The following is a 24218-nucleotide window of genomic DNA, read 5'->3' as shown; positions in this document are numbered from 1 at the left end:
CAGGCCAAGCACCTCTGAACGGGGACATGGTATCCACGAGCAGGCGTCAAGCCGCTCTCGACGAAGCTTGGTAGCACATTGGGGCACAAGATTGAATTGCAAGCATTATACTACGACTAGTAGTTCATATTCTGATAGCTTACGCAGCAATAAGAAGTGCCGTCATACCGGCCATGGTGGCAAAGGCCGAGAGCGAGGTGGCGGACGAGGGCTTGGCCAGCGGCGCGGTCGTCGGCGTCGTCGTCGCCTTGTCACCGCCGGCCGGCGTGCCCGAGAGGCTCGAGACGGTCTTGCACGTGGCCGTGTAGCCGTTGGCGATGTGGAAGCACACGTTGTCGTTGATGATCGTGTCGAGGCCAACCTTCATGGACTTTTCCATGGGAATATCCGCCCAGAGCGCCTTGACGGCCGAGCCCTTGACGCACTTGCCCTCGGCGAAGAGGTCGTTGATCGTGATGTTGCCGTACGTAAACGTCTTGACGATCGGGTACGACGCAATGTACGTCACGAACGCATCGACGGGCTTGGCGCACGCACCCGGCACGATCGGCTTGGTAAAAACGTCCGAGACAGCGACACCGGCCGTCGTCTTGAACGGGTTGCCTTCGACCGCAGCGCAGCCCTGGTCGTTCGGGATCTGCGTCACCGCGAGGCCGTTCTTGAGGAGCGTCTCGTAGCTGTTGACGTTGTTGAGGAAGCTCTTGGAGAGCGAGTAGGCGCACGTCTGGTTGGGCGTCGAGAAGCCCGGCGTCTGCACCAAGCACGCGGCGTCGACGGCCTTGTTGAAGAGGTCCGAGAGCATCGCCGAGAGCGATTGGCCAAAGTTGGTCTTGATGGCGGCGACAAAGTCCGTGCAGCACGCGTTGCCTTCGATGAGCTTGGAGACCGCGGGCACAAGCGCGTTGTTGAAGCACGGCGTCACGCTCGTCGTCAGCGGCGTACACACCTTTTGCAGGTCGGCGTCCGTAAAGTTGGCACTCCACCAAGCAGCATCGTTCTTCTTGGGCGCGTCCGTCTTGGCGCCGTTCATGAGCGTCGTGACCCACATGAGAGCGGGCGTGCACTTGGGCTCGGTGCCAACGCTGGCCAAGAGCGTTGGCATCGCCGCCGTCACGTCGATCGAGCCAAAGCAGGTGAGGACGCTCGCCGGGAGCTGGTTGAGGACCGCCATGACGCCCTCTGTCTCGTTGGACGCGCCGAACGTCTTGGTGAGGAACGCGTTCATCGGGCTCGCGGGGTCCGTAAGCTTGGTGCATGTCTGGGCCGCGACGGCCGTCGTCAAGGCAAGCATCGTCGCAAGCTTCATCGTTCTTCGGGAACTGGAAATTGAAAACTGTCAATTGCAAGCTTCTGCCTCTCAGTGTCCAACGCCGTCTGTCTGGATCAAACCACATGGGTGCAAATTTTGCGATCCCATTCAAGAGTGACGATTCGGTCGCGGCCAAGGTTCCGACGAGCTGCAACCTGCTGGCCACCTCTGCCTCTGCGACGACGAAGTCTCCAAGGCCCACAACGAGGACGTTGCGGCCGCGTCGCCTGTACAAAGCGGGCAGACACGTGCTTGAAAATATTTCTAAAAAAGCGTGGGACGTACCGGGTACGGAGGGTGCAAGGCCGCGACGAATCAGCTTGGGCTCGAGGCTCGACGGACTGGATGCGCTCATCTTGCTATGCGAGACGCCCATGACAACACCAGTACCATAGGGCAGGTGTCGTGCGACAGCCCACCGCACCCTATATCTATGCAGCGCAATCCAACGCGGCGGCTTCTTCTTGCAACGGACGACGCAACGAGTGCGTGCATAGTCAGATGCGCAACACGGCAGCAAGCAAGTGGGCAAGAAGGCAGCGTCGGAGCAGATGACAAAGGAGGTAATACCGATTCGCAAATGCTGAACGTCTGGGCGTATGGCGACTCAGTGCTCGAAGCCAATGCCAGGCGCGTTGGTGGCTGCGAGGACGGGGTGCTACGCTCTCTGCACAGGCGTGGGCGTCTCTTCCATCGCAGTGGGGCGTCGTTGGACGTGTGGGCGATTTGTGCGTGACGTGAGCTGATGCCACGGTTTCGAGCAGTAAGAAAGCTTTTCGAGTATTTAAAGCGCTTTTTAAGAGAAACTCCTTCATATCCACGGGGGTCATCCTGTTTTCGGTAGCTTGATCCACCCGAGCACGATTACGGAAGACACCCAGACCATGCATCGCCCGGCAGCACTCCTCGCTGTCCTCGGACTCCTCGCTCCGCTTACGCATGCTACCCAAGGCGACGGTAGCAGCTCGCTCATGCTGTGGCCATCTAGCGTTGATGCCAAGTTGTCGATCTCGGGTACGCGACGACTGCCGGCGTCGGTCGAGTCTCATGCTGGATAGACGCCAACGTGGTGACGCCGACCGCTGCTATCATGGGCGTGCTGGACGCGTCGCTCGAGCTCGCCCTCGAGGTGCACGACTGTCCTTTGTATGCACGACTCATGCAATCGATCAGGCTGCGCCATGGCCTGCTGCAATTGCGTCGGTCGACATTGCATTCGTGCCGTCCGTATCGGCGCCGAGCTCGACGTGGGTCGAGTACCTCGCGCAAGAGCAAGCCATGCCCGTCAGCTCCGAAGGCATCCACGTGCGCGTGACGCCGGCTGCAGCGTCAACCGCCACGTCGCTCGAGATCCAGGGCAACGCGACCGCCCTCTTGACGCACCTCCTCGGGACGGCCTTTGCGCCGACCACGACCTATCGTACGCATCCCGTCCATATTCTATCTCACACACGATCTCGCACAAGGCTTCGCCAACGCCTCGTGCGATCTGCCGGCGTACGCGACGAACGCATCGCGCGCGTCGATTCCCTTTTGCTACGTGGCGTCGCGGGACGTCCTCGCGCTCCCCGACGCGTCGACGCCGTCGTTCTTTGCCGCCACTGGCGCGTCACCTCTCCAGCGCGCGCTCTCCTCGTACGTTCAAGTAGCATCCTTCGCCGCTCCACTCTAGCATAGGCGCTTCCCCACGGCCATCGTCGCTGCGTGGACGCACATCTTCACGCACGTGATCGTCGCTCCCATCGACCGCACCCTTGTACAACCGACGCTTTGTCTGTTGAAGTATACGCTTGTATTGCCATTAGGCCCAAGTCGTGCTGCGTCAAGTGGCCGAGACGGCCGACGCGATCTCGGCGACGACCCGTGATGTGCGCATCGCCATCGTCGAGTCGATCGATGCTAATGGTACACGGCGCGTCTCACGCCTGCTCTGGACATCCTTGCGTAGGTCGCGTGTCCTTTCTGGAGCTCGAGGGTCAAGACCGCAACTCGTACGTGGCGCCGCGCACGGTGTCGCGTGTCTCGGGCGTGGAAGCGTCGATTGTCGGGCACGGTGCGTCGCGTGGAGGAACCACGTCAGCGCAGACAATGTGTCCAACCATGTGTTAGGTTTCCACCAAACCATGGCGATCGACATGACTGTTGCCGTGGCGCCCAAGGCGGACGAGACGTGCGCGGTCCTCGTTGTGCAGCCGTTGCCCCAGACAGCCTACGCCGACATGGACGAGTTGCGCGTACGCTCCATTTTGAGATTTGTTTTTGATGTTGAGACTTAGCGCCTCGAACGGTTTGGTGTGTTTGAGCTGGTTGCGTTCAGCAAACACATTGAAATTGAGCGGCCCGCGGCCATCTCGACCGAGCACGTGGTCGCGTTTGTCGCTAGCTTGTACGATATCTTGTTGTTGGCAGCACAAACCGAAAGGCCTACGTCGTTTTGGCTAGGCCCCCGACCGGCCGATTCCGTCTCGAGTACCCCGTGCATTTTCGGTACCAATCGCCGGCCAAGGACTTGCTGTATCGTCCGTCGGTGGTCGTCGCGCCATCGCTCTATGTGCGCTGCACAACGGTACGCTCGATGATGCCACGTCGGTCGTGTCACGAGATTGCATGCGTCTAGGATGTCACTGCCAGCGCCACCGAGTGGACTTCGTACGCATTACGTTGCGCAATGTGATGGCTCATCACATGTCGTAGGGTCGTGTCGCCTTTGGCCCAGCCTGCGGTCTCGGTCGAGATTCCTGTCGGCAACCTCTCGGACGGCCGGGTCGTGACCTCTGTGACGCTCTTTGTGAGCATTGTCGGCTGCCTCCTCCTCTACAAGTCGTTCCCGTCGACGGCCCGATCGACGTTGAAGCAGGCAACGAGCTGGCGCCCCAAGCACGATTGAGACGACAGCCATTACACTCGATTCATAAGTCGGCCAACTCGGGCGGCATGCCTCGAAACGAGTGCGGCCCGGAGCGTGCAGGCGGTAAACTCTTGGTCGACAGCGTCGCGACGGGTGGTGGTGACTCGGGCAAGTTGGGGGGTACGTTGACTTGCGGAATGGGCGCCACCGGCTGGAGCTTGGTTGTTGTGGAGTCGTGGCGGTCGTGGCGATCGTCATCGGTCCAATCACCTTCAGGGATGATGCGCTGGAGCACCGAGCCCATGTGGCGGCTCGAGCCCAGAAACCGGTTGGAACTCATGAGCCGGTTGGAGCTGGTGCGTTCGAGTTGCTTGGGCACCGAGAGGCGGAACGTCTTGTTCTTGATGAGCCCCATCATGGGCGCGACCTTGATTGACGACGACGCCGACATGCGGCGCGTCGAAAGGCGCGCTTCGGAGGCTTCGTTCATTGGCGGTAAAATCGCATCGGTGGGCGAGAGCATCGTCGAGGTCTCCGGTCCCGACGACATTTGCGCCAGCGATGTCCGCACGAGCGAGTTGCGCCGGTACACGTCCATGCCCGTGCTCACTTGGCTCACCGAGATGGCGTGAACAGGTACTTCCTCCAACGCGACGCGCGACTTGATGATGACGCAGTAGCGCGGCGCGCGAAACGCCCAGTACGTATTCCGCGTCATGTAGATGGCGAGGATCTGAAGCCGCTGAAAGGCAAAGTCGTAGACGTTGAAGCCCCACGTCAAGTACGCCTCGCACGGCACAACCGTGTCGTTGACGCGAACCGCGCACGTCGTATTGACCAAGCCGTGCGAGATGTCGAGGTACAGGTCGCGGTTTAAAAAGTTGGACCGGCGGCCCATCTGCAGCATGATGCCAATCATGATGAGGAGGATGATCACGAGCACGTAGCGCGCGGTGCGGCGCGAGTAGAGCGGGTACGCGTCGTAGGCAATGATGGCCGAGAAGCCGAGGACGCCCATGACGTTGAACGCAATCGTGACGTGATCAAACGCACAGAGTGCCGCGTACGCGCCAGCGTAGAGCACCTACCTCACCAATAAGAAATATGAGACTCGGATCGAGACTGAGCTTGGACTGTACGGCGTGCGTGACGAAGAACCACGCGTCAAAGTAGCTCAGTGCTTCGAGCGTCATGCGCCAGTTGAGCTGGGACCAAAAGTAGAGCACGAGCCAGCCAATGCAGCCAGTCGCAATAAGCCGCGTGATTAGAAGGGACATGGCCGGGAGCACCATTGTCTCGAGCGGCGTGCTGTAAAAGACGAGCCACGCGACGGCAAGGACCGCGATGCGCCCCGCGCCCGGCTTGTAGAGCGACCAGTAGTAGGCGACCGTGGAGCCAAAGATCTTTTCAAAGACAGACGTGTTGATGTCGTACTCGGTGAGCTCAATGTACGGGTCGACGGCTGCGAGGATGCCCTTGATGGTCGCTGTCGTGAGCCCGCCCTCAGTACCCGCCCGCGTCGGCATGAGCCCATTCATGCTCGAGACGGACGACCCTAGTGATTTGTATATTGAAAGAAGTGACGATGGGTGCGGGAGACGCACCGACGGACCGGCGGCGCATGGGCCGGAGACTGCCCGTGATGAAGCTGGCCTTGGAGCTGCCTGTGGTGCTGCCTCGCCGCCGGTAGAACCGGTGTATTCGGTCGACGTACTCTTTGAGCATGAGGAGGTCCTGGACCTCCTTCTCTGTGAGCATGGGCTGGCTACGGAGGTAGGTGACTGTGGCTTGGAAGAGCCGCGTCCCCGCCGTGTGGTCCATGACGGCCTGGCTGCAGGCTATTTCGAGCGCGTCTGAAACTTCAACATCGAGGCAGCCGGAGCCAAATATTATCCACACCGATATCGACATTGCCCGCAAAACGCTCGTCTGAGTCACGTATGACAACAGCGCTGGTTGGATGCCACAATAATATGACTAGATTGTAGATTGTGGACTAGTTCAGATTATTAGAATGCTTAAACTCTGTCACCAAGGAATTGGAATCATTCTTTTGGTCACTTGGCGTTCTACCTTCCAGCAGCGATGCGGAAGAAGAAGCGGAAGAAATGGCGCCGCAAGGGGCGGGCCCTCGCCGTGGACCGCTCATTCCATGGCGACCTCAAGATGACGCCCGATTCGTCGTCCCGGACACGGAGCCCTGGCCGGAGCTCGGCCACGTGCCGGACATAATCTGCAAGCGCACGTGCTCGGACGAGGCAGTCCGCTTCCACGCGCAGCTTCATCTTGCGGTGCGAGGAAGGCAAGCTCTCAACGGTCGTGCTTCGTCGCGTACCTGCTTCCGGCGTCGCTCTCTCAAGCCGTACCACCGCGCCAACGGCAGCGTGGACGTACTTTGGCGTCGTGACGCATGACGTGACATCCCTTTGACGCGTCGCGGGTCCCCCGGTCTCCAAGCGTGAGCTGCGTCGCCACGCCAACGTCTCAGAAGACCACGTCGAACAAGTCGTTCGTGAGCTGCCACTAAGCCGGGGCTACTGGACCATCAAGCTTCGGCGAGCGCAACTTGTGTCCAGCAGACACGGTGGCCGCCGTATCAAGGTCAGCAACCCGGTATCTCGCATCTACCCGTGCTGGTTGGCGCACCAACGCCAGCTGCTGGTATCGAGCCGGTGGCCGGTTTTGCGTTTGGCTGCATTCACCGCGATAAAGTACGACGCTGCTTCCGCCGTGGTGTTAGTGACGCCTGGCGGTTCGCCGCGCTCGTCGGCACACGTCGCCACTCTCTCAAACCTGTCGTATCTAGGGACGACCAGGAGAAGACGCCGTCGATGAAGAGCATGGCAGCGGCGACGACGACGTGCGAGGAGTTGACACCGTCGAGACGGCGAGCTTAAGCGCTTTACGACGTGAATGTACGACTGCAACACCTTCAACCCACGATGCCTTCAACCCCGTTGAAGGCCGGCTAGACGGCCCGCAATATGATCCGGCTCGTCAAGGAGCGCGCCAAGATTATTCAGCGCTGTGGCGTGGACGAGGCGCTGAAAAAGGTCTTCAACGGGACCCTGTACGCTGGGCTTTATCGGATGTATCGTCTCAAGATCGTGTGCGATCATATCAGCGACATCCTTGTACCCCCCTCTTGTATCGAAGGACCACCCAACTCACCTCACCCTCGTAGGCGCAAGCTCTCCGTGCGCTTCATAATGTACTCCCCTATTTGCAGCATTGGGCGTGGATTGCTCAATTGTTGATAGGGTTGATCTACGTGGATTCACCCTCCACATTAATGTGTCTCGCGTGTTTGGGCGCTTACCCTTGAACGATAATCGAACGCTGCTTCACGCATACTAGTAGTACCGGTAGCCGTTCGTCCGAAAACTCGTCTTGTTGACGCCGACCATGGTCTTACCAATCAATCACACGGAGAAGGAAAAGAGCCAAGGGTACTGCGCCACCACGCACTCCGCGGCCTCTCTGGGTCTTTGCTGAACGAGCGTAGCTACATACTTGGGACCTCTTGCACCAGCCCAATACGCTCCTCGAGTGCGAGCATCCCATACATGTACGTGCGTCGGCCGACACGTCAACAATATTTGCTCAAGATCGGCGGTATCTTCCTCTCAGAAACGATATTGCTGTTGAAGTATCATTTGTTAGAGTTTGATTGGAAATCACGAGCCGATTTCCTGTTGAGCGCTGCTGGCAGAAACCAATTTGCACAGACGATGAGCCTGCGCTTCGACGGACAAGTGGCGATCGTGACCGGCGCCGGCGGTGGCCTCGGCCGCGCTTACGCCCTCCTCCTCGCCGCCCGTGGCGCCAAAGTGTACGTCGCCACTACGTACTGCGTGCGTCACGGCTTGTGCTAGCGTCGTCAACGATGTGGGGCGCGCCGCGGCAGGCAGCACGGACCGCCCGTCCGACTTGGTCGTCAAGGAGATTCAAGCCAAGGGTAGATGCTCTATGAGACGGCTCTTCTTATACCGTCGTAGGTGGCGTTGCGGCAGCCAACTACGACTCGGTCACGGACGGTATCTTGCCCCACTTTGTCGCCACATAGCAAATCTGTACATTTCGTAGGCGCCAAGGTCGTGGCAACGGCCATTGACACGTTTGGTCGCATCGATATCGTTGTCAACAACGCCGGTATCCTCCGCGACGTGGTCTTCCACAAGATGAAGCAGAGCGACTGGGACCTCGTCAAGGCCGTTCACCTCGAAGGCAGTACGTGTTTCTTGCCCGTCGTCCCGGTGCCATAGCCACCATGTTAGCGTACGCTGTGACGCGTGCGGTGTGGCCGTACATGCGCGACCAAAAGTACGGTCGCATTGTCAACATCACGTCCGTGAACGGCTTGTACGGTCAAGTCGGGCAGACCAACTACTGTACGTACAACGTTTGCGCAGCGCAGGGTGCCACGTCAAGTACTAGCGGCCGCCAAGATGGGGATTGTCGGTCTCAGCAAGTCGCTCGCCAAGGAAGGCGCGCGCAACAACATCAAGGTCAACGTCGTCGCGCCGGGCGCGGGCTCGAGCATGACGGCCACGATTCTTCCGGACGAGGTACGCAAGCCGGCAATGCCTTCTGTAAATGCCAAGCGGCAACTAGGTGGTCAAAAAGTGGAAGCCCGAGTACGTGGCGCCGACGGTCGCGTTCCTCTGCCACGAGTCGGCGCCGGTGACGGGCCAGATCTTTGAGAGCGGCGGCGGCTGGACCGCGCAGGTCAAGTACGTGCGCAGCGAAGGCCACTTTTTCAACATTGACGGCGACATCGCGATCGAAGACGTGGCCGCGCAGTGGAGCCATATTACCGACTTTGCCAAGGCGAGCGACCCGGAAGCCGACGGCGACATGACGCCGCAGCTCAAGCAGATCATGGCCAAGATCTAAATGACGCCGTCGTCATCAGCATCACACCTCATCTTGCGACAGCGTCTACACTTGTGGTGACAATAATACTCGTTGGACTAGTACTACAGTGTAGTGAACAACAACCGAGCGCAGGCCGAGCACATGTTGATACTAGCAAGTCCAGAATGAGCAGCTGCGGCGTGCAATGCAACCTCATGGCGCATCGAAATGCATTTGGTCGCAGCTCAGCGGCAGGACCGTGGTCTCGTTCATTGCCTGAGGTGCCGACCACGTCAGGAAGAGAAGGGCTGTTGCAACAGTCGTGGGTGCACAGTGTAGCCGGCTTGCGCCGATCGCCAGGCGAAATTTTGCTCTCGCCTTTCCCACCCCAGTATATTAACACTGGGATTTGTATGGACGTCGGCCACATGGTGCAAACTCGGCGCTGCTGCCAGCACAACCCAATCCGCCGCATCTTCCGTAGCAGCCATGAAGACGACCTGTGTCGCCCTTGCCGCCAGCCTCGCGCTCGCCGCCTCGACCGATGCCCACCAGCGCAAGTCGGCGGTTGCGTTCGAGGCGACGACGGCGACGCCGTTTCTGCCGATCGTGCTCAAGGGCCAGCGCATGTTCGAGTACGAGACCGGCAAGCCGTTCCAGGCCAAGGGCGTCGACTACTACCCGCGCCCGAACACGGGCCTCCTCGACCTCAACAACCTCGACTTCTTCACGGACGACCTCGAGGCGATTTGGCTGCCGCACATTGCCGAGTTCACTGCGCTTGGCATCAACACGATCCGCTTGTACGCGATCGACCCGTCCAAGCCGCATGACAAGTTCATGTGCGCGCTCTCGGCCGCCGGCATCTACGTGCTCGTGGACCTCGGCGCCAGGTAGTTGGCCTTCTTTTCGACGCCACGATCTCACGCGTATGCTAGCTGCGAAGGCTGCGCGATCACGGCCGAGCCGTTCCCGACGTGCTACCCGGCGGCGCTCAAGACTCGCGGCCAGCAGATCATCACAGCGTTTGCCAAGTACAACAACGTGCTCGTACGTTGTCTTCGTACGGCAGTCTCATGGCTCATCCTTCCATGCGCAGGCGTTTAGCGCTGGCAACGAAGTCAACCACGTGGTCAAGGACCCGACGGTCAACGGCCCATGCCAAAAAAAGTTCATTCGCGATATGCGCGCGTTCATCAATTCGTGCAGCGCCAACATGCGTTCGATCCCCGTCGGCGTCGTCCTCGCCGACACGAACCGGTCGCCCAATGCGCTCTACTACAACTGCCGCACCGACCCCAAAGACACGCTCGAGAACGCTGAATGTACGCTGCCACGTCATAGCATAAAGCTGATCGTATCGATAGGGTATGGCATCAACGTCTATCTGCAGTGTGACCCCAAGGCGACGGCCAGCAATGTCGGTGCGAGCTTTGCGCAGCTCCACAAGGACTTTCAGGGCTACAAGCTCGCGGGCCCGACGATGCTCACCGAGTTTGGCTGCCTCAACAAGGCCTTCCCGACCGTCGAGGGGTACGACGCCCAGCGGTCGTGGGTCCAAGCGTCCTGGCTTCTCTCCAAGGACTTTGCCGACGTCTTTACGGGCGGGTACGCGTTCGAGTTTTCGACCGAGAACGCCAACTCCAAGGCCGATGCGCCGTACCCGTTCACGTCGTACGGTGCGCAGAACTATGGGCTTGGGTACTTTTCGCCCGCGACGTGCGACCACTCGACGACGCCGTGCAAGTTTAACCGCATGCCCAACTTTGAGGGCTTGGCCAAGGCGTACAAGGGCGCGTCCACCGTGCTGCCGTCTATGGCCGAGTACACACCGACGGTGACGACGCCGCCGACGTGCCCGAAAGAGTTTTCGAGCCTAAAGGACTCGACGTGGGCCGCCGATAAGGTCACCGACATGCTCTGCCCCGACTTGACCAAGACGACCATGTGCCCCGGCCACGCCATCATCACCGGCAAGGCCACGCTCCAAACCGAGAGCAACGCGACGGACACGACGATCGTGCCGCCGACCAAGACGACGCCGACGGCGGGCTCGTCGACCGGGGCGCCGACGCCCGCGGCCAACCATGCGGACGCCGCCACGATCGCGGTCGGTGTCGTGGCCGCGGCGCTGGCGTTGCACGTGTAAATGCCACTGCGATCTGAGTTTTGAACTAGTTACGATGCAATGCGAAATGAATTAAGGAGCTTAAATGTCGTCCGAGTTGTCGAGGTTGAGGACGAGTTTGCCCATACCTAGAGTGTGCATAAAAATGGGTCGGATGCTCTTCGCGTGCAGCGACGTACCGGGCTTGAAGGCGGGCTGGCCCAAGAAGGGGCAGCTGCCGCAGCGGAACGCGTCGCCCTTGTAACACTACATAGGAAAAGAGGTCAGATGGACGCTCGGAGGAAGGACGTGGTGCGTACGCTGCCGCAGTTGGAGACGAGCAGCTGCAGGTCGACCTCCGACATGGCCGGCTCGTCGTTCTCATCCTTCATCCTAAAGTATATGTCAGGAGAGATCCAGAAGAAAGCGTTGGACGTACCCGCACGTGCAGTCCTTGCAGCGGCGCTTCTTGCCGTCCTTGCCTGTGCCGCAGTCCATCTTGGCGGCCTTGAGCACTTCGTCCGTGTCGTCGAGCAAGTCATCTTCGTCAATCATGTCGTCGTCATCGTCGGCCACCACTGTCCACCTAAACATACGCTTCGCTTCGGCTTTGCAAACGCGAAAGACCTACTTGGACTTTTGGACGGGCTTGATCAAGACGGCCGCGCTTGCGCCCTCGGTAAAGCCGGGCTTCGTACCCGAGAGGCGCAGGCCCGTCGCCGTCACGTCAACGTTTGAGTTGACAAAGCCTTGCAGCAACAGCTGCATCAGAAGCCCGTTCTTCTGCGCTTCCGTGTCGTTGCCGTCAAGCGCAACATACGCCTCGACGCTGGCGCCGGCTTGGAGCACGCGGTAGATGGCAGGCAGGCTCGCGCCGCCAAAGTACACGACCGACGCCACGCTGTTCTCGGGCTTGGCCTCGAACGCGTCGATGCCCACGAGCTCGTGCTCGGCGCCCGCGTGGGCTTCGGCGGCGGCGCGCGACGAACCTTCGAAGACGACGATGGCCATGGCAAATTAGATTCTGGTTGCAGTTTTGCATTTTTGTCATTTTATTAAAATTCAGCCTCTCCCAACCAGAGATATTTTTCCGATCCAAAAATCCGATCGCCGAAATCGGGAGGAGGCACGTGCATGGATGGTAGGTGGCAGGTGGCATGGACCATGGACCATGGACAACGACGCTGGGCGGCTGCGACGCTGGGCTAACGTGCTGGTCTTTGCAGCTACCTGCCGTCGGCCAGCATGCCAAGCGGCGTGGGAAGAGACGTGGGAGTGCTGCGACGATGGGCAGATCTATCCCACGTTGTCGCACTGGCGATAGGCCAGTCGGTGCACGCCATCCATCTTGCAGCAACACGTCGTCGGGTGACATAGGTTCAATTACACGACGTCAAGCGGTAGCTACAGGTATGTAGAAGTGTGCGCGGACGCTCAATTGGTCTTTTCCTTCTTGGCGCGCGCCGAGCGCGATGCGCTGACGACGTAGTCCATGTAAAAGACGTAGCCAACCTGGACGATGGTGATCACTGGCATGAGAAGCATCTCGAGCGGCGTGTTTTTGCGCGGGTTGATGCCGTTGCCAAGGATGCGAAGGACCCAGATGCCGAGGTCGTTGGTGATGGCATAGACGCCGTTGGCGACGCCATCGATCATGCTCTGCGCGACTTGGTCCGGGCTACACACACCGATCTGTTCCTGTGGCCAAGGTTATGGACGCAGTGTACCTCACAAGGTCGGCCGAGCCTTCGATCTCTTTGCACTCGGCCGGCTTGGTCTTGTTTTCCTGGACGAAGCCAGGGCTGTCAATGTTGCCCGGGTAGAAGACGTGCACGTTCATCTTGTAGAGCTGGAGCTCGTTCCTAAACGCAGTATGTAAGGCCATGACAGAGCAATGACGTGGCAAGCTACCGGAGCGCATCGGCAAAACCACGCACGGCAAACTTGGTCGGGCTGTACTGGGCGTACCCAATGAACGAGATGAGGCCGCAGCCCGAGCTCACGTAGACAAAGGTGCCACCTTCGTTGCGCGCTACCATCGCCGGCAGCGCCGCCTACGGCGATGTGAGCTTCGCGACGCGATTGTACGCATCGACCTTGGTGGCATGCACGACACCAAAGTAGTTGAGGTCCATTTCCTTGCGGAAGATCGAGATGTCCTGGTCGAGCACGTAGCCCGGCATCGCCGTGCCCGCGCAGCACACAACATGGTCCGTGACGCGGTTGTGGAACGTGTTGGCGTCCGCGACCGCCTTCTGGACGCTCGCATAGTCCGTCACGTCGCACGACTGCGTAAAGACCGGGTGCTTGGCGACAGCCTAGAGAGGTCTCGTTCGGTGCCTGCGTCAAGAGAATGAGGGATCCAACCTGGATCTCGTCCTTGGCCTTGGCGAGCGCATCGGTTGACCGCGCGACGATCGTAACCTTGGCGCCGGCTTGCGCGTACTTCTTGGCCGTCGAGAGGCCCAAGCCCGCGCTGCCACCTAGACAACATATTGTCATTGCGGCTACGAGGTTGACGGGCGAGGCGAACCCGTGATAAAGACATGCTTGCCATCGACCTTGAACCCAGGCGCGGTCAGAAAGCTCCAAAGGTAGCTCAGCTAGCATAGCGTAAGTATGGCAGGTAGAGGCGAGAGCGTACCAAGGGCAGGCCCACGCAGGCGCCCACCAAGTACGTCGTCCAGCAGCAGCTACACCCGAGCATCCTTCAACGCCAAAGCCAAAAACAGAATGAGGACAACGATCAACCTCGTCGCGTTGACCAATCACACGCGGGCAGAAATGGGGTAAACTCAAGAAATCTTGGGTAAAACGTTTGTCCCGAGAAAGGCATTTGCGCGATGCATGTACAGCCGTTGTCCCATCTCGCTTCAGCACGAGACGACGACCATCCAACCGAGCGAATAAGCTTTGCATAGATGAAGGGAATTGTGCCAAGGGCTATGTTAATAGTACATACTAGGGTTATCGTGACCAATCATACATATGCACCAGTAGACGCTGTACTCAAAACACCGATATGTTGCTTGGCAACGCGTTCACCCGTTGCCAAACATTGCATCGGTTGCTGCCAGACAATCATCATCTGGCACGTGGCGCGTCGCGCCGTGGTGCCATCGCTTGCCGAGTTGCTCAACGCGACGACCTGTGGTGCGCTCGCAACCCTGCTCGTCGCTTGATCACAGCCACTGACGCTTGACGCGCCGACCATGCCTCACGAGCGCAGTAGGAAGTCCACCATCTTTTGTCTTTCAATTGCGTGTTCATCACCCATTTCAACAACCTTAGCGCAGACGATAAATGACCTTGGTGCGAAGCACCGGAATGTTGTTTGGCAACGGGCAACCCGTAACCAAACACACCTAACGTTACCAGTGCATGGGCCTGTGCTTATGCCATCCTGGCGCACTGTGAAATGGACCTCATTCCTGGTGACTCGCGCTTCCAGACTTGTGGAGCGTGAGATTACCCCAATATTTTGGATTACCCTAATACTTCGTCGAGTGCTTGGGAGGATCCAGCGACGAGCGTCGCGCGCTGGGCCAGAAACGCTACGACGCTCGTATTCAAACCTCTATCTTGCAAGGTTTGCGCAAGGTACATGCGAAGATCCAAGCGCTCCAGTCCACCAGGCAGTGGCGCGGCTGACGTCTCGATGAGCGCCATGTACTGTGCGAGGCGCAGTGTTGGGCTCGATGCGAACGGGCTTTTAGGAGTGTCGTTCTGCGCTGCCGACACCGTCGACAAAAGCCAGACCCACCCTAGTAGGACGCGCCGCATGCTTGTCTTGCGGAGACGATGTACTCTCTAATGGGAAAAACAACGTGTTGCGTGGGGTAAAAGCGAAATCTTCAGCGTCGCCAAGGAAATTCCCTCGAGTTAGCGCACAACGCGCAGCTGGACGTGGTGGTCCCGGAGCTTTTGTAGGCTGGCGTCCGTGACGCGGTCGCAGCCCGTGACATTGAGCACCTTGAGCGAGATGCACTGGTAGTACCCGGTATACGCGGTCGTACCGTCGAACGACGTGAGCTTGGGCACATATTTGTTTTGCCGCCCTTTACTGTCCAAAGTGCACCACAGCCCGACAGCTTTGGGGCGCGACCCGAACGAGAGCACGAGTTCGTGGTCACCAGGCGCAGCTTCACGGTACGCGACGCGCTTGCAGTCAAACTTGCGCAGCTGTGTCTTCATGTGGTGCAAGTCAAACTACCATTGGAATACGTGGAAGCGACAAAGACCAAATGTCCAACCTCTTGGGGCACGCGAAAGCTTGCGGCATCTTCGGGCGTGAGCTGCAAGAGCACGCGGCTGTACGTCGCCAAAACCGCGATGCCTGCGTCCGAGACGTTCTTGCAGCCGCTCAAATGCAGGTTGTCCAGATACAAGAGCTCTTGCCCGATCGCGTCGAGGGCGGCGTCGGTCACGCGGCGGCAGCCACCAAAGTTGAGAAAGTCGAGGTACCGACAGTGCATGGCGAGCGCCATGAGGCCTATAGACGAATCTCATCCTCTAATTTCAATCGCGTCACACGATCACCTCGGTCGGTAAGCTGATGACAGGCCCAGAGAATGACGTGGCGCAAGCGGGGGCACTGCGACACGATCGATGTGAGCGCCGCGTCGTCGATCAATTCGTGACAAAACGAGACGTCCAGTGCGTGCAGCGTCGGTCCATAGAGCTCTAGCAAGTGCGTTAGAGTCTCACATCCAATGAGAGGGCCAACGAAGATGCTCGTGGAGCTTGGTGACTTTGGTGACGCTGGGCCGCCGAACGACGAGGGCTCGAAAGAAGAACGGGTTCTTCCGCACGAGCTTGTAGTGCTTGGTCGAGAGCAGCATGAGGGTCGTTGCGAGCGTCATGCGCGTCGTGTCGTGTCCAATGCAGTACTAGTAATCGTAGGAAGCGGACAAAGAAATGAGAGCCAGAAGGACGAGACCTCGGCCTCCAACAAGGCGGCGACGCGACACAGCACGGGCTCCATCGACAAGGCCTTGCCGTACACAATCTCTCTTCGGCACAAAAGATCTAAGAGATTATGCTGTGGCAAGCTCGCGCTGGCACTGAAGAGGTCGGGACGCCACGGGGCCATGCTCTCGATCAACGCACGACGGACTAAAATTAGTCGATCGGAGACCGTTTTTGAAGCCATCCTGAGCTGCCCGCGGTTTTCTTGAAGGCAACAGCTCACGGCACGACCGTCGTGGTCTTCTCCGTGGTCTAGTACTTCTGGCGAGCTCAAACTAGACCCTGGACTAGACCCTGGACTAAACCTGAGCTCGGATGGCTTTGGAAGCGGGGATATGTGTCAACTGCCCCTATGTGGTCGTAAGGCACTATGGTGTTAGCACGAGACCATGCGGGGTGATATACACTGTTGTATAGAATACATATAGCTAGAGAGTCGTCGAAGTAAAGTGATCCAGTATCGGTGGATACGCAGGTTGCAGTCTAGACTTACGTGGCGCCACCAGTGCATGACCCTCGTTTGAAGAACATGTGTTCTTGTAACACGACTGAGTTTTTATTGGCAGCCCGCGGAGCTTCAACACGCGAGATCACAAGCAGGCAGAGCGATGGACGAAGGCTTCTCCCTGAACATCGCCGTCGGGTCGGGCCCCAAGCTGCCCGCGAAGCGCAAGATCGTCAAGTTCCGCCAGAACAAGGTCAAGGCCAAGAAGGCGCAGGCGGCCAAGGCGGCGCCGGCCAAGGCTGTGCGCGCCGTCGTCAAGCCCAAGGCCCAGCCCACGCCCGAGGCCGCGTCACCGACAAAGGAAGTGCCGGCCAACGCGTACCCGGATACGTCGTCGGACGAGGAAGAGGCCCCGCCCAAGGCCGTGCCCGACGCCAAGCCGGTCGTGACGCAGACCAAAATCCAAGACATCCCCGAGATGCAAAAGAAGGTCGTCGACACGCCCAAGCCAAAGGACGGCAAGGTCGGGTCGCGACGCAACCCAAACAAGGAAGCGTACTCGGCGGAAGCCCTTCTCCGCCCGACGCTCGACATGTCCAAGGTCACGGTGCACGAAGCGCCGCTGCGGTCGTCGACGTCCAAGGAGATCTTCTCAGCGACAACGTTTGAAGCGATGCAGCTCCACCCGCACTTGGTGTCGATCTTGACCAAGCCCAAGGAAAACGGTGGCTTTGGCTTTGACCAGCCGACGCGCGTGCAGGTCAAGAGCGTGCCAGCCATTTCGGCGTCCGGCGACGTCCTCCTCAAGAGCGAGACAGGGTCCGGGAAGACACTCGCCTTCTGCCTGCCGATGGTCCACCGGCTCATGTCCAAGACTCTGCGTATCTCGCGCACCGACGGTTGCCTCGCGATGATCCTCGCGCCGACGCGCGAACTCTGCACGCAGATCCAAGAGACCCTCGAGCGGTATATACCTTGTATCCTGCGTCTCGATATATCTATTCGTCTTCACTAGGCTGCTCAAGGTCGCCGTGTACATTGTCGCGGGCAGCGTCGTCGGTGGCGAAAAGAAGAAGTCGGAAAAAGCGCGGCTTCGCAAAGGTACTGCATCGTCTCCCCAAGGCATGGGTACCACGTCGTTTGTAGGCGTCTCGATCCTGGTCGCGACGCCCGGTCGGCTCGTCGACCACCTCACCAACACCCACTCGTTCGCATACAACCGCCTCGAGTTTCTCATCTTGGACGAAGCCGACCGGCTCTTGGACATGGGCTTTGAGCGGTCGATCACGCAGATCCTCGAGTGCATCGCGTCCAAGAAGGACGACGACGTGGTACGGCAGACCATCCTTGTCTCGGCGACCATCAACTCGGGCGTCGAGCGGCTGGCGGCCATGAGTCTCACATCGCCACGCTTTATCGACGCCGACACCAAAGAGTATGTTGCATGCCATTTTCTTGATGACAAAGCTGGTGGCTTAGGCAAGCCGCCGTGTACGCGACGCCGGAGCAGCTCATCCAGCAGTTTATGATTGTACCGGCCAAACAGCGTCTCTGCGCGCTCAGCTGCTTTCTCCGCTCGGAATGCAAGAAGGCCAAGTCGTCCAAGATCGTAGTCTTCCTCTCGACGTGCGACGCCGTCGATTTCATGACGACGCTCTTTCAAAAGTGCCAGTGGCCGCAGCGCAACGAGATGTTTGGACCTGCCATCTTCCGCCTCCACGGCAACGTCAACCAGCAGGAACGCACGTCGACCTTCCAAGCCTTTTGCAAAGCGTCCTCCGGTATCCTCTTTTGCACGGACGTGGCCGCGCGTGGTCTCAACCTCCCGACGGTATCGACAACTCAAGCGACTCGTGGGTATCCAAGGACGTGGCGTAGGTGCAATGGATCGTTCAGTACGACCCGCCGACCGAGACGCGCGACTACGTCCACCGTGTCGGTCGCACGGCCCGCAGTGGCGCAGTACGACAAGAGATGCTGTCGTTGGGCGAAGTTTGACATTGGACTAGGTTGGTAATTCGCTGCTGTTTTTGCTGCCGTCCGAGGCCGCGTACTGTGAGCATCTCCAAGCCAACGGACTCAGCCTCACAGCGCTCAACTACGAGGCGACGATCGCGCGGTCGGCGTCCAAGGGCGAGTTCCGCACGTCGAGCAAGAAGGCGCTGCACGAAGTGATCGTGCACGAGTTGCAGTACCTCTTTGAGCAGTCGGTGCTGGCCGACACGGAGCTCTTTGACATGGCGTGCCAAGCATTCCAGTCGTTTGTGCGCAGTTATGCGACCCACGCGAGGTACTTTTGTGTGTTTTTGATGCGATGTTGAGGATCGGTGTAGTGAGACGCGGCAGTACTTTCACGTGCGCAGCCTCCACTTTGGTCACGTCGCCAAAAGCTTTGGGCTGCGCGAACCGCCGGCCTCGTCCAAGGTGACGAAAGCGAGTCAGTCGGCCAAGCAAGGGACGCTCAAGAAGCGCAAGGCCCGCCAAGAGGTCGACGAAGAAATCGAAAAGAAGAAGCAAAAGAAGGTCGTCCAGAAGAAGCGCGAGTACAACCACCATGTGTCCGAGTTTGCAGAATAGGCAGCCCTCGGTCCTTGTATCTATTCCAGCAACATATACACATTTCTCTCTCTGCGCGGCCCTTGTTTTGGTCGAAGCACTGTTTCAAACACTGTGTGGAACAGGATTCCATGGCGTGCCGTCGTCGAGGGTGCGCAGCCCATCATCTCGAAGATCGCAATTCAAACTCCACTGCATCAATGAATATAGCACATACCACACCTGTGTTTTACACGTAGTATATTAGAAGGCAGATGTTTTACACAATTCACACGGTGAGAAAGGAGCAAATCCCACCGATGGATTACGCAAGTGCTTGCGACAGTGCGTTGACGAAACGCTTGCGCGTCCTAATTAGGATCGTTGGCCACGACCTGGTGGCACTCAGTCGGGATCGCGAAGCATCACGAGCAGCAGCAGCATGGGTCTCTTGGACGTCCTCAGCGCAGTCCTGCGCCCAGGAGAAGCCTCGGTACGAAGCCATAGAGCTGCCTGTGCCCATGCGTCTGTGCTAGCCTCCGAGCCTCGTCGTGACGCTGCTCGTACTTGTGTGGCTTGCGATCTTCGCCCACGTTGCCGTGCGCTTGAGCCTCATTGGCGTCTACAAGCTGCACTACTTGTGCACGGCGCGCCTGCCTGCCTTGACGTACCAAGGCAACGACATCATGCGCCAGCTTGTAGCCGCCTGCCCACGTATTCGTACGTCGTCACGCCATGTTTCCGGCACTTGAACCACCTTTGACGTAGGTGCCCCGTACCACCCAACTTGGTACCTCTTCAATGGGTACGACCATCAAGCCCCAACGAGACAGCAGTGCATTTGACGGTAACCATCATAGACACCTGCAGACGCTCGCGGTGGCGGCCGAGAACGACGAGCCGCGCGTCGAGTACCAGCGCGAGCTCTTTTCACTCTCGGACGGCGGCGTCTTGTCCTTGGACTGGGCTAAAAGCGCTGCGACCGTGCCGGCGGCGTCGTCCACCAACGACCACAACAAGCCAACCGTCGTACGAGACTTTGACTTCTTCGACCGGCATGAACGATGTGTTGCTATGACCGTAGCTCATTCTGCACGGTCTTGCTGGAGGCAGCCACGAGGTGCAAAGTGGTGAAAGGTAAATCTCACAACCTGTATGTAGAAATACGTGCGTAGCGGTGTTGTGGCGCTCATCCAGAACGGCTGGCGCGTCGTTGTCATGAACGCCCGCGGCTGTGGCAAGACCAAGCTCGCCACGCCCAAGGTACATGAGTCTCGCAACGCTTGTTTTCGAAGCGCTGTCGTTAGCTCTTTTGCGCGGGGTACACGCAGGATGTGCGCGAGGTCGTAGCGTACCTCCGGGAAGCGCACGTCCCGACAAGCGTACTGCTTGGCGTCGGGTACTCGCTCGGTGGCAACATCTTGACCAAGTTTGTCGGCGAAGAAAGCAATCGGTGCTTGCTCACGGCGGCAGTCGCGGTCGGCAACCCGTACTGCCTCACGACATCGAGCCACCACTTGATGGGTTCGTGGCTCTACCGCCTCACATACAACAACATTATGACCAAGAACCTCATCGATGTGGTGTTCCGCCAGGTACTTGAGTACCCTAACCCTAGTTTATCTACAGCGTTTATCGGTAGACAAATGCCCACGAAGTGTTTCAGGACCATCCGATCGTCGACCTCGACCACCTCCGGACCGCCAAGAACCTGCGCGAGTACGACGACCGCTTTACCCGTCTCGTATTTGGGTATGTCCTTTCGTCAAAGGCACTCGGTTCGTTTGCCTTTACGCTGAAGCGTGCTGTAGGTACGAGACCGTCAGCGACTTTTACCGTCAAGCGTCGAGCGTGCATTGTTCGTTGGCTCTCCGGAGCCTGCTTGTACTAAGGAGCTCACGTAGACATCAAGCACATTGCGATTCCGACGCTCTTTCTCTCGGCGTACGACGACCCGATTTGCGTCCAGCACGGTATTCCGTACGACGACTGCGCCGCCAACCCCAACGTCCTCCTCGCGGTGACCCACGGCGGCGGGCACTTGGGCTTTTACGAAGGCCCGGACCGCACACCGTGGTCGCCTCAAGTCGTGGCCGAGTATTGCAATGCCGTGTTTCGTCTCGTGCAAAGCGGTGCGCTTCCTGCGGTCGTCGAACTGATGACGGCGTCGGACGATGAGACGGACGACGCAGACCTCGAGATGGAGATGGAGGTGGACGAGGCTAGCGCGACGGCCTCGTCAACATCGACGTCGACGTCCGAGGTGGCGCTCCCCCGCGACGTGCCCACGCGCCAGAAGCTCGTTGAAGACATTACGGACGTGGTCACAGCGACGCTCGACGACGCGGTCGACACGGTCCTCGAGCACGCGAGCGTAGATCACGTGGTGTACGCCGGCGCGGCGGCCTTGGGCTTATACCTCTTTTGGCGGCGCATGTAAAGTGTTATGACAATATTGGGTTGAGAAGTGTTGCATCTTATAAGTTAGCCGCTATTTATAGTCCAATAATCATCAATGTACGCAGAAGCGGCGGTGGACTCATGTCGTGGCAGACGACGACAATGACTGGGCTTGCAGGTCTTGGAGCGCCTTGGTCGCGAGGTCGAGGACCGCAACCGTGTAGAACGTCGTGCGCTGCGTTTGGTTTTGACGCCCCATTGGTGTCGGCGGAAAGCTATCGGGCGTGACAAAGCCGATGACGTCGGCGTCCTTCTTGACGTACTCGACTTCGGCGCGGAAGAGGTTGAGTGGCACTTCGGTGTGCATCATGCGCTTCATGCGACAGCTGACTTCTTTTGGCAGCTTGGCTTCGCGTTGCATGTAGCGCACGGCCCAGCCAACTTCAAGGTTCTCGCCATCTTGCGCCAGTCGCATATCATCCCGCGGACCTTGGCCGCGGGGCGACGACGCCGGCGACACGGTCGGTGTTCGGCCGAGGAAGGACCATAACCACCGCTGCCACTGGTTGTGCTTTGTCGTCGTCTCGGACGTCTTTTGCAGAAGCTGCTGGACTTCGGCGTTTTGTTCGAGCGCCTGCGCGAGCGGCGAGAGGACGCCGACGCGATGGCACACATAGAGCATGTAGTTGGCCATGTTGCGCGCCTGCTGCGGATCCATCGAGAGGAGAACGTAGCGAATGCACTTGAGGAGCGCTTGCTCCATCGTGTCGATGACGGTCGCCTCGAGCGGCTCGGCGTCGGTGGTCGCCGCCGGCTTGGCCTGCTCGGCCTTGGGCCCGCGGTGCAGCGGCGGCAGGAGCGACCGTGGAGCCGGCGCGGGCTCATGGGCGTCGTTCGTCGCGTCGTCGGTGGCCACGCAGACCGGTCGCCGTTTGTGCGTGAGGGACATGGGCAGATTTGTTATCTTGTCGGGCGCTTCCAAAAAAAGTCGCAAGGTGGCATTCTCTGGCATTTTGGCCAATCCGATGCCCGCATGACGGAATTATGGAATGTATCACTTCTCCAAGGTTTTCGAAGTATAAGATCTGAGAGGCATATACTCAATCGAAGAGTCGCGCTGGCTTTTGTGACCCATTGCGTGCCCAACTTCAAGGTCAAAGGGCGCGCCGGTTCCACCCGGCGCCGCAAAGATGGCGCGCGGCCGTCGTGTGTGTGCTAATGTCGATGGAGCATGTTGACCATACATAGACGGCCGCGTTGGGCTCGCGAGACTGTACGAATATGACGAAAAATCACTTCTTATTGCGTTTGCAGTCGCTTGAGTTGGATGGCGACCGTTTCTGTCCAGGCGTCTTGGGTGGTCACGGGCACGTGGGGTTGTAGAGGAGTGTGTGCAGGTGCAGGCGCCGGAGGTCGCAGCCGGGCAAGGCAGAGAAGATATCAGGCTTGAAGGCAGTGACATGCACGCCGAGCTCTGATAACTTGGAGAGGATTTGCAGCATCCGCGCTTCATCCCAGAAGCAGGGCACAATGATGGATGCGATGTGGAGCCGCGAGGATGCATATGTCGTGGAGATGCGCGCGCTGCACCCGAGCGCGCCTTGCACGGTTGCGACCGCGATCGCCGACCACTTGGCGTCGACGGTCGAGGGCGATAGCGACACCAAGAGTTTGCCCGAGCCATAGTTGTACTGTTTCGCAAGCGCGAACACACTGGCCGAGACGATCCGCGCCTGCCGTGTAACGTCGGTCGGCGGTACGTGGGCCAACTCGTCCGACCACGCATCAACAAGCGTCGTCAGCTCGGCCACGCAAGCGCCTTTCTGCTCGTCCGTGAGCAACAGCGCGGGGGCGGGGTACGGTCCGTGGATCGAGATCCAGCGTTTGGTCGCATGCGGGGTTGACGGCCGTACGCGTCGTACAAAGTCGGTGAGGGACTCGTTGGGTGCAATGTGGTGCGTGGACGACGAAGCTTTTTTCGGCGGTGCCTGAGTCCGTGCGAGCAAAATGGCCTCCGCGGGCTGCAGTTCGTCCAGCTTTGTCGCCATCCGCGCCGTTTGTCGAGTGCCCTTCTCGCCGCGCCGTGCCCATGCTAGCGTTCCACGAAAGCTGCGTCTTCGATATCGACGGTTGAGCGACCAACCTTCGAATTTGGACGAAATCGCGCCGAATTGTTCCGCGCGACCGTTGTTCTCGAGACGACGACGGCGGGATGTCGAGAAGCACGCTTGGGTTCCAATCTGTCATCCCCGCGACCAGCACGCGCAGACAGGCGCGGCGGATGCGGAGAACTTGTCGTGTTTATGTCGACACCTGCGTTGAAGGATACTGACGGGCACGTTGCAGCATTACACTGTAGCGCCTCAGCGAGTTGACGTTGCGGCAAGTCGAGATCGCAGAACCCTCGTCAAGCACGTACTGCCATCGCGTGGAAGCCTCGACCTGCATCCGCCTCAAGCGGCATCGAAGTTTGCGATTGGTGGAATCTCAAAAGGCAATATCGTATCAGCGAATCAAAAGGTAGGAAATACGATCCTGAGCGAAAGGTTGCGCCCATCGCGTTCTGGAGCATGCTCATCAAACCATTAACGAGGTGGCCTCGCAAGCACAAAGTATGAGCACTCGATGCAAGGTACTACCTGCATCCCAGCGCCAACGATGATCACGAAGCGCAAGTATGTGGGCGCGGCCTCGGCTCACACGGCGTCATACCAGCAACCATGACGAAAACGTCAACGCTCACACTTGT

General features: G+C 59.0%; 12 protein-coding genes across 14 annotated transcripts; 5 read left to right on the top strand and 7 right to left on the bottom strand.

Annotated features, from left to right (window-relative positions):
• Positions 1-139: 139 nt before the first annotated feature.
• SDRG_01681 (hypothetical protein) lies at positions 140-1306 on the bottom strand (the record flags this gene model as incomplete). Its single annotated transcript, XM_008607218.1, has 1 exon — positions 140-1306. One exon carries the CDS (start codon positions 1304-1306, stop codon positions 140-142), a length of 1167 nt encoding a protein of 388 aa, XP_008605440.1.
• A 509-nt stretch (positions 1307-1815) lies between these two features.
• SDRG_01680 lies at positions 1816-4299 on the top strand (the record flags this gene model as incomplete). 2 transcript variants are annotated; one of them, XM_008607216.1, is made up of 13 exons in its annotated part: positions 1816-1872; positions 1930-2323; positions 2368-2438; positions 2483-2729; positions 2776-2944; positions 2987-3065; positions 3115-3214; positions 3258-3362; positions 3419-3543; positions 3586-3695; positions 3752-3875; positions 3927-3958; positions 4004-4299. In XM_008607216.1, exons 2-13 carry the CDS (start codon positions 2194-2196, stop codon positions 4194-4196), a joined length of 1485 nt encoding a protein of 494 aa, XP_008605438.1. In that variant the 5' UTR covers positions 1816-1872; positions 1930-2193. The 2 variants fall into 2 exon arrangements, with proteins under 2 accessions (XP_008605438.1, XP_008605439.1); XM_008607217.1 differs by lacking the exon at positions 1816-1872 and having other exon boundaries at positions 2194-2323; positions 4004-4196.
• Positions 4182-6008, bottom strand: SDRG_01679 (hypothetical protein). Its single transcript, XM_008607215.1, has 3 exons — positions 5762-6008; positions 5297-5712; positions 4182-5241 (listed from the first exon to the last, which is right to left on the bottom strand). The coding sequence occupies exons 1-3, from the start codon at positions 5976-5978 to the stop codon at positions 4219-4221; spliced, it is 1656 nt and encodes a 551-aa protein (XP_008605437.1). The 5' UTR covers positions 5979-6008; the 3' UTR covers positions 4182-4218.
• A 1831-nt stretch (positions 6009-7839) lies between these two features.
• SDRG_01678 (hypothetical protein) lies at positions 7840-9181 on the top strand. Its single transcript, XM_008607214.1, has 7 exons — positions 7840-7989; positions 8033-8115; positions 8156-8194; positions 8244-8387; positions 8435-8548; positions 8595-8725; positions 8772-9181. The coding sequence occupies exons 1-7, from the start codon at positions 7889-7891 to the stop codon at positions 9051-9053; spliced, it is 894 nt and encodes a 297-aa protein (XP_008605436.1). The 5' UTR covers positions 7840-7888; the 3' UTR covers positions 9054-9181.
• A 322-nt stretch (positions 9182-9503) lies between these two features.
• Positions 9504-11163, top strand: SDRG_01677 (hypothetical protein; the record flags this gene model as incomplete). Its single annotated transcript, XM_008607213.1, has 4 exons — positions 9504-9907; positions 9953-10064; positions 10114-10339; positions 10382-11163. 4 exons carry the CDS (start codon positions 9504-9506, stop codon positions 11161-11163), a joined length of 1524 nt encoding a protein of 507 aa, XP_008605435.1.
• A 29-nt stretch (positions 11164-11192) lies between these two features.
• SDRG_01676 (hypothetical protein) lies at positions 11193-12138 on the bottom strand. The gene is made up of 5 exons (XM_008607212.1): positions 11753-12138; positions 11561-11707; positions 11442-11514; positions 11322-11388; positions 11193-11270 (listed from the first exon to the last, which is right to left on the bottom strand). The coding sequence occupies exons 1-5, from the start codon at positions 12130-12132 to the stop codon at positions 11224-11226; spliced, it is 714 nt and encodes a 237-aa protein (XP_008605434.1). The 5' UTR covers positions 12133-12138; the 3' UTR covers positions 11193-11223.
• A 347-nt stretch (positions 12139-12485) lies between these two features.
• Positions 12486-13843, bottom strand: SDRG_01675 (hypothetical protein). The gene is made up of 7 exons (XM_008607211.1): positions 13766-13843; positions 13655-13724; positions 13489-13604; positions 13218-13439; positions 13033-13175; positions 12849-12983; positions 12486-12799 (listed from the first exon to the last, which is right to left on the bottom strand). The coding sequence occupies exons 1-7, from the start codon at positions 13826-13828 to the stop codon at positions 12556-12558; spliced, it is 993 nt and encodes a 330-aa protein (XP_008605433.1). The 5' UTR covers positions 13829-13843; the 3' UTR covers positions 12486-12555.
• Positions 13844-14831: 988 nt separating this feature from the next.
• SDRG_01674 lies at positions 14832-16315 on the bottom strand (the record flags this gene model as incomplete). Of its 2 annotated transcripts, XM_008607209.1 has the most annotated exons (5): positions 16061-16213; positions 15848-16010; positions 15661-15804; positions 15375-15613; positions 15004-15330 (listed from the first exon to the last, which is right to left on the bottom strand). In XM_008607209.1, exons 1-5 carry the CDS (start codon positions 16211-16213, stop codon positions 15004-15006), a joined length of 1026 nt encoding a protein of 341 aa, XP_008605431.1. The 2 variants fall into 2 exon arrangements, with proteins under 2 accessions (XP_008605432.1, XP_008605431.1); XM_008607210.1 differs by having other exon boundaries at positions 14832-15330; positions 15848-16315.
• A 359-nt stretch (positions 16316-16674) lies between these two features.
• SDRG_01673 (hypothetical protein) lies at positions 16675-19200 on the top strand. The gene is made up of 7 exons (XM_008607208.1): positions 16675-17500; positions 17550-17635; positions 17681-17969; positions 18014-18365; positions 18413-18496; positions 18544-18824; positions 18868-19200. The coding sequence occupies exons 1-7, from the start codon at positions 16698-16700 to the stop codon at positions 19109-19111; spliced, it is 2139 nt and encodes a 712-aa protein (XP_008605430.1). The 5' UTR covers positions 16675-16697; the 3' UTR covers positions 19112-19200.
• Positions 19201-19452: 252 nt separating this feature from the next.
• SDRG_01672 (hypothetical protein) lies at positions 19453-21608 on the top strand. The gene is made up of 10 exons (XM_008607207.1): positions 19453-19562; positions 19606-19789; positions 19838-19874; positions 19930-20098; positions 20154-20189; positions 20231-20332; positions 20377-20664; positions 20712-20821; positions 20881-20927; positions 20974-21608. The coding sequence occupies exons 1-10, from the start codon at positions 19512-19514 to the stop codon at positions 21507-21509; spliced, it is 1560 nt and encodes a 519-aa protein (XP_008605429.1). The 5' UTR covers positions 19453-19511; the 3' UTR covers positions 21510-21608.
• On the bottom strand, positions 21523-22479 carry SDRG_01671 (hypothetical protein). Its single transcript, XM_008607206.1, has one exon. The coding sequence runs from the start codon at positions 22416-22418 to the stop codon at positions 21609-21611; it is 810 nt and encodes a 269-aa protein (XP_008605428.1). The 5' UTR covers positions 22419-22479; the 3' UTR covers positions 21523-21608.
• Positions 22480-22749: 270 nt separating this feature from the next.
• On the bottom strand, positions 22750-23697 carry SDRG_01670 (hypothetical protein). The gene has a single exon (XM_008607205.1). It carries the CDS (start codon positions 23515-23517, stop codon positions 22831-22833), a length of 687 nt encoding a protein of 228 aa, XP_008605427.1. The 5' UTR covers positions 23518-23697; the 3' UTR covers positions 22750-22830.
• Between the last annotated feature and the right edge of the window lie 521 nt (positions 23698-24218).

The sequence above is a fragment of the Saprolegnia diclina genome, assembly GCF_000281045.1.
Source record: "Saprolegnia diclina VS20 unplaced genomic scaffold supercont1.3, whole genome shotgun sequence".
Classification (NCBI taxonomy): Eukaryota; Oomycota; class Saprolegniomycetes; order Saprolegniales; family Saprolegniaceae; genus Saprolegnia; species Saprolegnia diclina.
Note: the sequence above shows the minus strand (reverse complement) of the source record. Positions and strands in the feature narration are given on the sequence as shown.

Coding starts and splice junctions, on each gene's coding strand:
- SDRG_01671 (XM_008607206.1), bottom strand. CDS start 22,418: ATGTCCCTCACGCACAAACGGCGACCGGTCTGCGTGGCCACCGACGAC.
- SDRG_01678 (XM_008607214.1), top strand. CDS start 7,889: ATGAGCCTGCGCTTCGACGGACAAGTGGCGATCGTGACCGGCGCCGGC. Junction 8,116..8,155: donor CAAGGAGATTCAAGCCAAGG/GTAGATGCTCTA, acceptor ATACCGTCGTAG/GTGGCGTTGCGGCAGCCAAC. Junction 8,195..8,243: donor CTACGACTCGGTCACGGACG/GTATCTTGCCCC, acceptor TACATTTCGTAG/GCGCCAAGGTCGTGGCAACG.
- SDRG_01670 (XM_008607205.1), bottom strand. CDS start 23,517: ATGGCGACAAAGCTGGACGAACTGCAGCCCGCGGAGGCCATTTTGCTC.
- SDRG_01679 (XM_008607215.1), bottom strand. CDS start 5,978: ATGGACCACACGGCGGGGACGCGGCTCTTCCAAGCCACAGTCACCTAC. Junction 5,713..5,761: donor CATGCGCCGCCGGTCCGTCG/GTGCGTCTCCCG, acceptor ACAAATCACTAG/GGTCGTCCGTCTCGAGCATG. Junction 5,242..5,296: donor GGTTCTTCGTCACGCACGCC/GTACAGTCCAAG, acceptor TTGGTGAGGTAG/GTGCTCTACGCTGGCGCGTA.
- SDRG_01675 (XM_008607211.1), bottom strand. CDS start 13,828: ATGCTCGGGTGTAGCTGCTGCTGGACGACGTACTTGGTGGGCGCCTGC. Junction 13,725..13,765: donor CCTGCGTGGGCCTGCCCTTG/GTACGCTCTCGC, acceptor ACGCTATGCTAG/CTGAGCTACCTTTGGAGCTT. Junction 13,176..13,217: donor GTGTCGTGCATGCCACCAAG/GTCGATGCGTAC, acceptor ACATCGCCGTAG/GCGGCGCTGCCGGCGATGGT.
- SDRG_01676 (XM_008607212.1), bottom strand. CDS start 12,132: ATGGCCATCGTCGTCTTCGAAGGTTCGTCGCGCGCCGCCGCCGAAGCC. Junction 11,515..11,560: donor TGCAAGGACTGCACGTGCGG/GTACGTCCAACG, acceptor CATATACTTTAG/GATGAAGGATGAGAACGACG. Junction 11,389..11,441: donor TCGTCTCCAACTGCGGCAGC/GTACGCACCACG, acceptor TTTCCTATGTAG/TGTTACAAGGGCGACGCGTT.
- SDRG_01673 (XM_008607208.1), top strand. CDS start 16,698: ATGGACGAAGGCTTCTCCCTGAACATCGCCGTCGGGTCGGGCCCCAAG. Junction 18,366..18,412: donor GTGGTCTCAACCTCCCGACG/GTATCGACAACT, acceptor GACGTGGCGTAG/GTGCAATGGATCGTTCAGTA. Junction 18,497..18,543: donor GCACGGCCCGCAGTGGCGCA/GTACGACAAGAG, acceptor ACATTGGACTAG/GTTGGTAATTCGCTGCTGTT.
- SDRG_01672 (XM_008607207.1), top strand. CDS start 19,512: ATGGGTCTCTTGGACGTCCTCAGCGCAGTCCTGCGCCCAGGAGAAGCC. Junction 19,563..19,605: donor TGCGCCCAGGAGAAGCCTCG/GTACGAAGCCAT, acceptor CGTCTGTGCTAG/CCTCCGAGCCTCGTCGTGAC. Junction 20,665..20,711: donor TCGATGTGGTGTTCCGCCAG/GTACTTGAGTAC, acceptor GTTTATCGGTAG/ACAAATGCCCACGAAGTGTT.